Source organism: Microcaecilia unicolor, chromosome 6, assembly GCF_901765095.1.
Source record: "Microcaecilia unicolor chromosome 6, aMicUni1.1, whole genome shotgun sequence".
Lineage (NCBI taxonomy): Eukaryota > Metazoa > Chordata > Amphibia > Gymnophiona > Siphonopidae > Microcaecilia > Microcaecilia unicolor.
This window is the reverse complement of record NC_044036.1, coordinates 25,433,899-25,446,819: the sequence shown is the minus strand read 5'-3', so window position 1 is coordinate 25,446,819 and position 12,921 is coordinate 25,433,899. Positions and strand designations below refer to the sequence as shown.

Below are 12,921 nucleotides of genomic sequence, written 5' to 3'. Positions count from 1 at the left end.
TGATTAAGAAAGGTTATTCTGCTCAGGTCATTGCTACTATGCTTCACTCTTTGAACTATGTGCGCACTTGGCAGATTTTTGAGGACTGGTGTAAGGAGTTTGGTTTATCTCCTTTTAGTGCTTCGGTTCCGAAAATTTTGGATTTTTTACAGCGCAGTTTTGACAAAGGCCTTGCTTTGGCTTCTCTTAAAGTGCAGATTGCGGCTTTGTCTTGTTTTTGTGGCCATGTGCAAGGGAAGTCTCTAGCTAGTCATCCGGATGTGGTGCGTTTTTTGAGGGGAGTTAATCTCCTTCGTCCCCCCTCGCAATGTTCTTTTCCTCGTTGGGATCTGAATTTGGTGCTTAAGGTTCTTACTAAGCCTCCCTTCGAGCCTTTGTCGTCCTGTACTTTAAAGGACTTGACTCTGAAGACAGTATTTCTCCTGGTCGTTGCTTCAGCTAGGCGAGTTTCGGAGTTGCAGGCGTTGTCGTGTAGATCTCCGTTCTTGGAGTTCTGTTCCGACCGGATAGTGTTGTGGCCAGTTCCTTCTTTTCTCCCCAAGGTAGTAACTCGGTTTCAGCCAGTGGTATTGCCTGTGTTAGGTTCTTTCTCCAGCTCAGAGGAGCCGCGGCATTTGAAGTGTTTGGATGTCAAACGGGTGTTGAAACACTATATTAAGTCACGGATGACTTCCAGCGGTCTGACCGTTTGTTCTGATTGCGGTACGCGTAAGGGGTTCATGGCCTCTAAGCCCACTCTTTCTAGTTGGTTTAAAGGGATGATTGCTTCAGCTTATTTTCTTGCAGGGCGACCTGTTCCAGAGCATGTTAAGGCACACTCTACAAGAAGTCAGGCAGCCTCTTGGGCAGAGCGTTGTCTGGTGCCTCCAGAAGACATTTGTAGGGCGGCAACTTGGTCGTCTTTGCATACTTTTTCTAAGCACTACTGTCTAGACGGTCTCAGTCATCGTCAGGTTGCTTTTGGAGCGCGCGTTTTGTCGGCGGGGCTGTTAGGGTCCCTCCCATAATTTCACTGCTTTGTTACTTCCCATCAGTCACATTCTGGGCCGGTCCGGAGGGACGCTAAGGAAGGGTAAATTAGGCCTTACCTGCTAATTTGCTTTCCTTTAATCCCTCCGGACCGGCCCAGATCCCTCCCTTCAGATATCTGTGTTTTTTCATGAGTTCAGAGTTCATTTTTGGGAGCTGTGTTGCTAGTTATATATTACTGAAATTTATAAGTAAAGGAATGTTTTTCTGGTTTGCTGAAATGTCCTGTTTAAGGACCATGTTATGTTGGAAGGCACTCACCCTTTGCTGGCAAGGTGCCGGTGGCTGCTCAGGTTTTTTGGATGCACAGGTTATGTATGTCTCCTATGTTTTCCTTCTGCTTTGGTACTTTATTACTGGATCTTTCTCTAGCTGGCAAGGGCTCTTATTGGCTCGCTAGAGTCACAGCATTTTTTCTTAGTCTCCACCTGCTGGAATGCGTGCACAACCCATCAGTCACATTCTGGGCCGGTCCGGAGGGACTAAAGGAAAGCAAATTAGCAGGTAAGACCTAATTTACCCTTTTCCATGCCTAAAGTCAACTTTAGGCATGGGAAAGTCTTTTCACAAAACTGCACATATGTATGCATACCTATAAGATCATATGTACTTATTTGTGCACTGCAAAGGTGGGTAGAACAGTTTGTGCTCATATTTTATAAAATACATAAATAAATGCATAGCGTGCCTGCATACATTCACATCACCTTTTGAGCAGCTGTAAATATGTGTGTCAGTATTTGTGCACTTTTGGAGCTAGCTCTGCTTGCCTATTTTATAAAAGCACAGAGGCACCTGGGACAGACCAAAGGTCCATCCAGCCCAGCATCCTGTTTCCAACAGTGGCCAATCCAAGTCACAAATACCTGGCAAGATCCCAAAAAAGCTCAATACATTTTATGCTGCTTATCCCAGAAATAAGCAGTGGATTTTCCCAAGTCAATTTTCCTTTAGGAAGCCGTCCAGACCCTTTTAAAACCCCACCTTTACCACATTCTCTGGCAACGAATTACACCCTCCCCCCTCTGGAGCGCACCCTCCCCTCTCCGGAGTGCACCCCCCCCCCCCCCCGGAGCGCGTACTTACATGGGAAAGCGGCGAGGGACGGGAGGGAGGGCTGAACCGCCCCAAGTGCATGTCGCTGGGAGCTGCGTCAGCTCCGCTGGTTCCCTGCTCTCTCTGCCCCGGAACAGGAAGTAACCTGTTCCGGGGCAGAGGGAGCAGGGAACCAGCGGAGCCGACACCCCCCCAGCAGAGTGCACCTGGGGCGGACCGCCCCACTGCCCCCCCTTCCTACGCTACTGTTCCACTATATCTTTTTTGAGATGAGTTGATCAGAATTGAACACAATATTCGAGGTGTGATCGCACCATGGAGCGATACAAAGGCATTATAACGTCCTCACTTTTGTTTTCCATTCCTTTCCTAATAATACCTAACATTCTATTTGTTTTCTTAGCTGCATATAACTTGAGCTGCTGAAATGATTTCTTTTGGCATGTAGAAGTTATACGTTCTTATTTCTTCTTTACACAGTAAGAGAGGGTGAGGGGTGGAGAGTGTATAATACTTTCTGTAGTTTGGGGCCAGCCAATGACTCAGTGGCAGTTCCATGTGGATAGTTCCCAGTTTGATACCCAAATGAGGACATCTGCATACCAAGTGAAATTACAAAACTACTTGCACTTGCCTCCACTGACCTATCCCCACCTCTGATTGTGCCTAGTTATTCCCTGGGTAGAAGCATACGTGGTGTTGAACCCTGGATATACTTATACTCAGGGAAAGAGTGGTAGGTGGCTTCTGAAAAATTTCTGTACTGTAATTGTTGCTGTTGACTGTAAACAGCACTTCCATATCATCATGCTGATCAATCCATAGACTGGTGGGTTGTGTCCATCTACCAGCAGGTGGAGATAGAGAGCAAACTTTTGCCTCCCTATATGTGGTCATGTGCTGCCGGAAACTCCTCAGTATGTTCTCTATCTCAGCAGGTGGTGGTCACACACAGCAGCAGCTCTGGCTAGGCCTCCAAGCCTAATTTTTAGGTTTTGTTGAGTGCCTGGGGTTGAGGGCTCTTCTTGAGCAAGTGCAAACCTGGTGGCGCCAGGTCCCTCCTTTTCTCCCCCCTCCCGCTGGCTCCGTTAAAAAAAAAAAAAAAAATTTTGAACGTCCTTAAAGGCGTTTATTTCGACGTTTATTTAAACGTTTATTGCAGCTACTCACTGGGACACCAGGTCGTTACAGCTCGGAGCGGAAAGCAGGTAATTTTTACCTTTTTATAGCGGGCAGGGGGTTCCCCGATTGATCTCCACGTGGCCTATGGCATCGGAGGGCGAGGGCGCAAAGAGTCGCTCCCCGGATCGCTTGTGCGCTTCTAGAGGGGATGCGGGGGTCTTAAAGTCTGATTCGCCCTTGTTGAGTGAGTTTCGTGACCGATGAGTGTCCCGGTCCTTCCTCCGGTGTGGCGGTTTTTCCCGCCATAAACGCCCATCCCCCGCTGCTCGCCTCCGCCATCTTGGCCGGCCACGCGGCTCGGACGGCTTCTTCTTGGGCCGCCCTTGAGGTGGGAGACATTAATGCCATGAACGCCCTTAATTTGGGCGACGGCACAAAAGCGGCTAAACTTAAGCGCCGTTCTTCCCGCGCGGCTCCTTCGCGGAGTGTCGCGCCGGACGCCATTTTGGATGCGCAGCATGTCTCTCCCCCGCTCTTGCGAGCGCCGGTTGAGGGTGCGTCTAGGGCTGTAGCCCAGGCTGCGGAAGTGCACAGTCTGGGGGGTTTCTCCCCCGAGTTTGTTTTGCTGCTGCATCAGGCCTTCCTTATGCAAAATGCTGCCCCTGCTCCCTCGTCTGGTAAAGAGGTTGAGGCCCCCGGAGGTAAACGCGCTCGGGTTGATTCCCAGGCCTTGGAGGACTTTGTCTCCTCCGATGTAGATGAGGGCAGCGTTTCTGAGTTCTCCCAACGGTCCTTTGCGGATTCCTTGGAGGAGACGGATCCCCGCTCGGATGGAGCGGATGACCCCTCTGCAGCGCGGCTCTTTAGCTCAGAGGATTTGCCCAACCTGTTAGTGCAGGCCATGGGCATTTTGAAGATTTCCTCTCCGGAGGACATCTCTCCCTCAGCCCCTGTTGGTTCTGCCATTATGCTGGGGACGAAGCGCCCGCCTAGAACCTTCCACGTGCATGATGCCATGCACACCTTAATTTCGGCTCAATGGGATGTCCCGGAAGCGAGCCTTAAAGTGGCTAGGGCTATGTCCCGCCTCTATCCTTTGCCTGAAAGTGAACGTGAGGCCTATCTGTGGCCTACCGTGGATTCTTTAATCACTGCGGTGACTAAGAAAACGGCGTTGCCGGTGGAAGGTGGCACGGCCCTAAAGGACGCCCAAGACAGAAGATTGGAGGCGGCCTTAAAGTCGTCCTTTGAGGCGGCTGCTTTAAGTTTGCAGGCCTCAGTTTGCGGCTCCTATGTGGCCAGGGCGTGCCTGACTATGGTGCAGCGGGCTTCCCCCTCGGATCATTCCTTGAGGGCTGATTGGCCGGCCCTGGAATCGAGCTTGGCCTATTTGGCAGACTTGCTGTATGATGTCTTGAGGGCCTCAGTTAAAGGCATGGCTCAGACAATCTCTGCGCGGCGGTGACTTTGGCTGAAGCATTGGTCTGCTGACCACGCCTCTAAATCCCGCCTGGCTAGATTGCCTTTTAAAGGCAAGCTGCTCTTTGGGGTCGAGCTGGACAAAATCGTGACCGATCTCGGCACGTCTAAGGGCAAGAAGTTACCAGAGGTCAGGGCTCGGGCTAGTACTCACCCCTGTACCTCCAGAGGACGGTTTCAGGAAGCCCGTCGGTACCGCCCGGGCAGGTCGGGCTCTTCTGCCTCCTCTTCCTTCAAGAGGAACTTCTCCCCCAAGCAGCATTCCTTTCGCAGAGACCGCCGTCCCGGAGGTGCTCCCTCCGGTCCTCCCCCAGGGTCTCGTACCCAATGACGGGGCCTTGGTCCACGCCCCAGTGCAGATTGGAGGACGGCTGTCCTCGTTTCTGGGCGAGTGGACCACAATAACTTCAGACGCTTGGGTGCTGGAAGTCATCAGAGACAGCTACAAGCTAGAGTTCTGCCGACCCTTAAGAGACGGGTTTGTACTCTCACCCTGCAAGTCTCCGGTCAAAGCTGTGGCAGTGCAGCAGACCTTGGACAATCTGATCCGCCTGGGTGCGGTCGTTCCGGTGCCAGAAAATCAGCTTGGCAAGGGACGTTACTCCATTTACTTTGTGGTACCAAAGAAAGGAGGTTCTGTACGGCCTATCCTCGACCTCAAAGGGGTCAATCGGGCCTTGAAAGTTCGGCACTTTCGCATGGAGACTCTCCGCTCTGTTATAGCGGCAGTGAAGGCAGGGGAGTACCTGGCATCCTTGGACATCAAGGAAGCATACTTGCATATTCCCATCTGGCCTCCTCATCAACGCTTTCTGCGTTTTGCAGTACTGGGCCGACACTTCCAGTTCAGAGCCCTCCCGTTCGGGTTGGCTACTGCTCCGCGGACCTTCTCCAAAGTAATGGTGATCATCGCGGCCTTCCTGAGGAAGGAAGGAGTACAAGTCCATCCTTATCTGGACGACTGGTTGATCCGAGCCCCCTCTTATGCAGAGTGCGGCAAAGCTGTGAACCGGGTGGTTGCTCTTTTGAGCTCCCTGGGGTGGATCATCAACTGGGAGAAAAGCCAGCTGCGCCCAACTCAGTCCCTGGAGTATCTGGGAGTTCGATTCGACACCCAAGTGGGCAGAGTGTTCCTGCCAGAAAATCGGATTGTCAAGCTTCAGGCTCAGGTGGACCAGTTCCTAGTAGCCTCTCCTCTTCGGGCTTGGGACTATGTGCAGCTGTTGGGCTCTATGACGGCCACGATGGAAGTAGTGCCCTGGGCCAGGGCTCATATGAGACCACTACAACACTCTCTGCTGCAGCGCTGGACTCCGATGTCGGAGGATTATGCTGTGCACCTTCCCTTGGACCCAGCAGTGCGCAAGGCGCTGAGCTGGTGGACGCAGACAGACAAGTTGTCTGCAGGAATGCCTCTGGTGACCCCGGAGTGGATTGTCGTCACGACGGACGCCTCTTTGTCGGGCTGGGGAGCCCACTGCTTGGGAAGGACAGCGCAGGGGCTCTGGTCCCCTGCAGAGGCAAAGTGGTCTATCAACCTCCTGGAACTCAGAGCCATTCGGTTGGCGCTTTTGGAGTTCATCCCGGTACTGGCGTTGAAGCCAGTACGGGTCCTGTCGGACAATGCCACGGCTGTGGCCTATGTCAACCGCCAGGGAGGTACCAAGAGCGCCCCTCTAGCCAAGGAGGCCATGAATCTATGCCAGTGGGCGGAAGCGAACCTGGAACAGCTGTCAGCGGCCCACATTGCCGGAGTCATGAATGTCAAGGCGGACTTTCTCAGTCGCCATACCTTGGAGCCCGGAGAGTGGCAGCTATCTGCTCAGGCGTTCTTGGGCATCACGAAGCGCTGGGGCTAGCCGAGCCTAGATCTGATGGCGTCATCGGCCAATTGCCAAGTGCCGCGCTTTTTCAGCAGAGGACGGGACCCTCGATCCCTGGGAGTAGATGCTCTTCTCCAACAGTGGCCGACACAAGAGCTCCTCTATGTGTTCCCGCCCTGGCCCATGTTGGGCAGGGTGCTAGACCGGGTGGCAAAGCATCCGGGCCGGATTATCCTGGTGGGTCCGGATTGGCCCAGACGTCCCTGGTATGCGGACTTGATCAGGCTCTCAGTCGACGATCCTCTGCGGCTGCCAGTGGAGCAGGGTCTGTTACATCAGGGTCCCGTGGTGATGGAGGATCCCTCCCCCTTTGGTCTTACGGCCTGGCTATTGAGCGGCAGCGTCTGAGGAAGAAGGGCTTCTCAGACAAGGTCATCGCCACTATGCTGAGAGCGAGGAAGCGCTCTACTTCTACTGCTTACGCCAGGGTTTGGCGTACCTTTGCAGCGTGGTGTGAAGCAGGCTCATGTTCTCCATTCACTGCTCCAATTTCTTCAGTGTTGGCATTCCTGCAAGAAGATCTGGAGAAAGGCCTGTCGCTCAGTTCCCTTAAAGTCCAGGTAGCGGCCCTGGCTTGCTTCAGGGGCCGCCTGAAGGGTGCTTCCCTGGCTTCGCAGCCAGATGTGGTGCGTTTTCTCAAGGGAGTTAATCACCTGCGCCCTCCTCTGCACTCGGTGCCTGCGTGGAATCTCAACCTGGTGCTAAGAGCATTACAGAAGCCGCCTTTTGAACCCTTGTCGAGGGCATCTCTGAAAGACCTGACGTTGAAAGCAGTCTTTTTGGTGGCTATCACTTCAGCCAGAAGAGTTTCCGAGCTCCAGGCACTCTCATGTCGAGAGCCTTTTCTGCAGTTCACTGAGGCAGGAGTGACTATTCGCACAGTGCCTTCCTTCCTGCCCAAGATTGTTTCTCGCTTCCATGTGAATCAGCAGCTCTGTCTCCCTTCCTTTCGTAGGGAGGACTACCCAGAGGAATACTCTGCTCTTAAATATCTGGATGTGAGACGAGTCATCATCAGATATTTGGAAGTGACCAATGATTTCCGGAAGTCGGATCATCTGTTTGTCCTGTTTGCAGGTCCTACAGTGGCAAGATGGGTCAAGGAAGCCATTGCAGCGGCTTATGTGGCCGCGGGGAAGGTGCCGCCTATCCAGCTGAAGGCTCACTCCACTAGAGCTCAGGCGGCCTCGATGGCAGAGGCCGGGTCCGTCTCCTTGGAAGAGATATGCAAGGCGGCAACTTGGGCATCGGCCCATACATTCTCCAAGCATTACCGCTTGACTGTGGCGGCATGGGCGGAGGCCCGGTTTGGAGCTTCAGTGTTGAGGTCAGGGATTTCAATGTCCCGCCCTGGGTGAGTACTGCTTCGGTACATCCCACCAGTCTATGGATTGATCAGCATGATGATATGGAAGGTAAAATTATGTATCATACCTGATAATTTTATTTCCATTAATCATAGCTGATCAATCCATAGCCCCTCCCAGATATCTGTACTGTTTATATTCTGGTTGCATTTCAGGTTCAAGTTTAGTCTTCAGTTACTTCAGGAAGACTTCGTGTTCAAGTTTTTTCAATTGGATTCTTCAAGAGTTGAGACGAGTTTGTGTTACAGTGAGCTGCTGCATTCCTCTCCCCTCCGTTTTACGGGGCTGGATTGAGACTTAAAATTCTGCCGGCACTCCCTCCCGCTTCGTGCGGCTGTAGGGCAGCTTTGTACCCCTCCCGCTTCGGCGGTGTTAGGGTCAGTCAGCTCCTCCCGCGGTTGCGGTTGCAGGATAAGCCAGATCCCCCCGCATCGGCGGGTGTGGTGTCCCTCCCCCGCTCCGCGGGGATGAGCTGGACGGATTCCCCTCCCCCACTTGTGTGGGGCTGAGCTGGGTTAATTCCCCTCCCCCGTTTCGGCGGTGGTGAGCTGGGCAGAGTGTCCCTTTGTGGGTGTAATTCTCTAAGTGCTGAGTCCTGCGGATGGAGCTTTGATATCGACATACTGAGGAGTTTCCGGCAGCACATGACCACATATAGGGAGGCAAAAGTTTGCTCTCTATCTCCACCTGCTGGTAGATGGACACAACCCACCAGTCTATGGATTGATCAGCTATGATTAATGGAAAGAAAATTATCAGGTATGATACATAATTTTACCATATGTAATTTCATTTACAGTATTGTTTCTAATTATAGCCCACCTCTTATAATTGCCCATCCCCCCCAACTTCAGGGCTGAAAAACCCTGTAAATTTAGAACCCAATATATTCAAAGCTTCTTGCCTAAACTGGGCAGTGCCACAGAATATTGGCTCTGACCTCCCATGTTAAAAGTAGGCCGGTCAGGGACTGTACAGGGGGCAGCACTGGGGAGAATTCATGTATTTTTGTAGATGGCTTTGATAGGCTATTTTATAATGGCACATAGGTACTCCCATTGTGCTAATATGACCTCACTATAAATTAAAACACTCTCACTCAGATTTCATATAGAATTTTGTGAATTTATATGAAGATAATGTTCAATGGGAATGATTAAACTAGTGAATATAAAATCATTCTTTGCTGGTGTAGCATTACCAAATTCTGTGGTGCCCATTATCAATGCAATGTCCTTTCATTTTTGTAGGATGATGAATACTCACATCTGTACACTCTGATTGTTCGTCCTGATAACACCTATGAGGTAAAGATTGATAACCAGAAAGTAGAATCTGGTAGTCTAGAAGAAGACTGGGATATGTTACCACCCAAGAAAATCAAAGATCCAGATGCAAAGCAGCCTGATGACTGGGATGAAAGAGAAAAGATTGATGATCCTGAAGATAAGAAACCAGAAGTGAGCCACTTAAATTACATTGTTCTTGAATCCATGACTGTAATGCTGGCAAGTTCTGTTGTAAGAATTTCCTAGAGATGTATTTATAAAAACTTATTTTGGAATCTCAGGTTCTGAAGGATTTGAAGTTCCAAGACTTAAAATTTATGTAGTGTACTTCAGTGCAAGATACTGCAGGATTTCCTGACCTGTACTAAAGTTTCCAGTTTACAGATAAAGACAGGAAATACAACTCAGATTTATTATTTGTCACATTTGGGGTCAGCTGTACCGAGCATCTTTTTCTCATAACCACAAATTGGGGAAAACCCCTTCATACTGAACATTTGGCTCTTTATGTTTATGGAAAAAAAGAACACCATGAGGGCAATTTTAGAGAGGTTTTCCAGTGAAATAAATGGTATATTGCAACTCTAGCCCAGCTCCTTCCAAACCCTGCTTTACACATGTGATGGAACAGTGTGTTTTAAGCCTGTAAAATGTATTGGGTATTTATTGAAATGTATTTCTCTAGTTTGGCCAACAGGTGGTGCATGTTTATGTTTAAAACTGTTACAGAGGAGTGACAGTTCCTTCTTTTAGTTAGTGCACAGGTAATAGGAAGTGCCTGCAGTGATGTAACCAGCTATTTTCGAATGTTGTTGTTCTGGGCTCTGACCTGGAGTTTGAAATTACCCAGGAGTACTGGCTTTTGCTCCAGTCTTAGCCAGGAAGAAAAGAGAACAGGATCACTTTGCTGAGGCTCAGTGAACAATTATATGTCCTGATCTTCCCAGGTACTTTTTAGCAAGTAAGCAAATGTGTAGTTAGTGTTTTAATTGGTCCATATTTCAGTTACCTATTTCTGTTCTACTGATTGCACTTTGTATATTTCACTTCCATATTTTTAGGACAATAAACAATTTTCAGTTTGTTGACTCTGCTGTCTGGACTGATAAAAAATCCTGGTGGTTTGTGTGTTCAGTCTGTGAGTGCTTTTTGGGAACTGTGGGACCACTGGGAGTATGGCCCCCAGTAACCTAGAAATCACTGGGGATAATTTGAGAGCGGGAGACTAGCCCAGAGTCTGTTGGGACCCAGTCAGTGGGAGGAGGGTGCTAGTGTAGAGCACAAGCTGTAAGTGCAGGCAGACCTGAGCTGTGCTGGGGATAGACCCTCTAAGTGGCCACAGGGTAACCCCAGGCGGGTGGCTACGTGTTTCGTGACAACACATAGCATTGTGTTGCATAGCTGGCTTTCTACCATATATTTGTGGGGGGGGGGGGGGGGGGAGGTGATCCTACATATGCTTTTCTACATGTTGTGACAAGCAAATGGACTCTGCTTGTCAGAAAAGCAAAGCAAGGAATAAGGATGACTTATGAATCCAGAAGTTGATCCGCTTCAATCCGGCTTTCGACTGAAACAGCACTCGCTAAAGTCTGTAATGATCTATTCCTCACCAATCTAAAGGCCATTACTCCATCCTTATCCTGCTTGATCTATCCGCTGCTTTTGACACTGTCAATCATAGTCTTCTCCTTGCCACACTGTCCTCGTGTGAATTTCATGGCTCTGTTCTTTCCTGGTTCTCCTCTTCTCTCTCCCACCGTACCTTCAGAGTATATTCTGGTGGATCATCCTCCACCCCTGTCCCACTCTCAGTTGGAGTTCCTCAGGGATCTGTCCTTGGCCCCCTTCTTTTTTCCATTTACACTTCTTCCCTGGGCTCTCTGATCTCATCTCACGGTTTCCAGTACCATCTTTATGCCTACAACACTCAGCTCTACCTCTCCACACCTGACATTTCTACTGAAACCCAGGCCAAAGTTTCAGCCTGCTAGACCGACATAGCTGCCTGGATGTCACACCGCCACCTGAAACTGAACATGGCCAAAACTGAGCTTATTGTCTTTCCCCCCAAGCCCACCTGGCCCCTCCCCCCATTCTCTATTTCAGTAGATGGCACCCTCATCTTCCCTGTCTCATCTGCTAGCAACCTAGGAGTCATCTTTGATTCCTCCCTCTCCTTTTCTGCTAACATCCAGCAGACAGCCAAAACCTGTCGCTTCTTTGTCTACAACATTAGCAAAATTCGCCCCTTCCTCTCTGAATACGCTACCAGAACCCTTATCTAAACCCTTGTCACCTCTCACTTGGATTATTGCAATTTGCTTCTCACTGGTCTTCCGCTCAGCCATCTCTCTCCTCTCCAGTCTGTCCAAAATTCTGCAGCACAACTTATTTTCCGCCAAAATCGTTTTACCCACACTAGTCCACTCCTCAAGTAACTTCACTGGCTCCCTGTCCGCTTCCGTGCACAGTTCAAACTTCTCTTACTGACCTTTAAATGCATCCATTCTGCAGCCCCCCATTACCTCTCCTCTCTCATCTCTCCCTACATTCCTCCCTGTAAACTCCACTCACTGGACAAATCTCTCTTGTCGTCCCCCTTCTCCTCCACTGCTAATTCCAGGCTTCGTTCCTTTTGCCTCGTGGCACCTTATGCCTGGAATGGACTTCCTGAGCCTGTATGCCTAGCTCCATCTCTACCTGTTTTCAAATCTATGCTGAAAACCCACCTTTTCACCACTGCTTTTGGCTCCTAACCACTACTCAATTCCCCTATCCTTGTTCCTTCTCACCCAGTACTTTCCTCGCCCTTAATTGTCTTGTCTGTCTGTATTTTTAGATTGTAAGCTCTATTGAGCAGGGACTGTCTCTCTGTGTCAGGTGTTCAGTGCTGTGTGCGTCTGGTAGCGCTATACAAATGTTAATAATAATAATAATAATAAATCTGGAGAACTACATGCCCCAGAAGACACTGAGCTTTTCAGTTCTGAAGACATGCGCTGAGGCAGCTTTAGGGGCAGCGGCATGTCAGTCAGTACCATCTACAACTGAAAGTAAGTTCCAAAACCAGTGGGTTGTATCCCCTGACCAGCAGATGGAGGTAAAGAAAAAAACTGACAAGTTCCAGTGACAGCAGGTGCAGTCTGGAGCTAGTCAGTATTTTCTCTACTTCAGCAGAAGGTTGAAGGTTTTCCGGTCTGACTTCTGCAGCGCCTGACTATGGTCGGCTATTTGAGTCCCTTGGTCGCTGGATTTTCCAGACTGTGGGCTGTGGTCCATTTCTGGGTGCCCTGGGGTGTGTTACACTTCTTCTTTTGGGAGTCCCCTGCTTTGAGTCCCTCAGGAATCTGGCACAGGTCCTGCAGGGCCCCTTCCAGCAGGGCTTCTGCCTCCCCCCTCTGTGGGGACGTCCTCTCCAGAGCAGGGCACACTACCTTGACCCCACCCTCAGATGGTGGGTTGGGGTTTTTCCCTGTAGGCTTTCAGAGGTTGGGTGTTTCTGTGCCATTGTACTGTGACTTTTATGGCAGCCACTGGATGTCTGCGACTGCTGACTCTGTTTGCCCAATTGTGGGAAAAGGCCCTTAGAAACAACGGGGAGCACCTTGAGGAATCCTCCAGAATTACTTGTGGGTGGCCTGGCAGGGTCAGAGCACCCAGTGGATTTGGCCTAATTAACCACGGACACATGGG

At 50.2% G+C, this 12,921-nt stretch overlaps 1 protein-coding gene across 1 annotated transcript in view; it reads left to right on the top strand.

The window, feature by feature from the left end:
• Positions 1 to 12,921, top strand: part of LOC115471964 (calreticulin-like) — a 76,616-nt gene that overhangs the window by 43,475 nt on the left and 20,220 nt on the right. Inside the window, exon 5 of the mRNA XM_030205959.1 lies at positions 9,187 to 9,396. Coding sequence (XP_030061819.1) covers positions 9,187 to 9,396 — 210 coding nt within the window. The remainder of the gene's footprint in view (positions 1 to 9,186; positions 9,397 to 12,921) is intronic.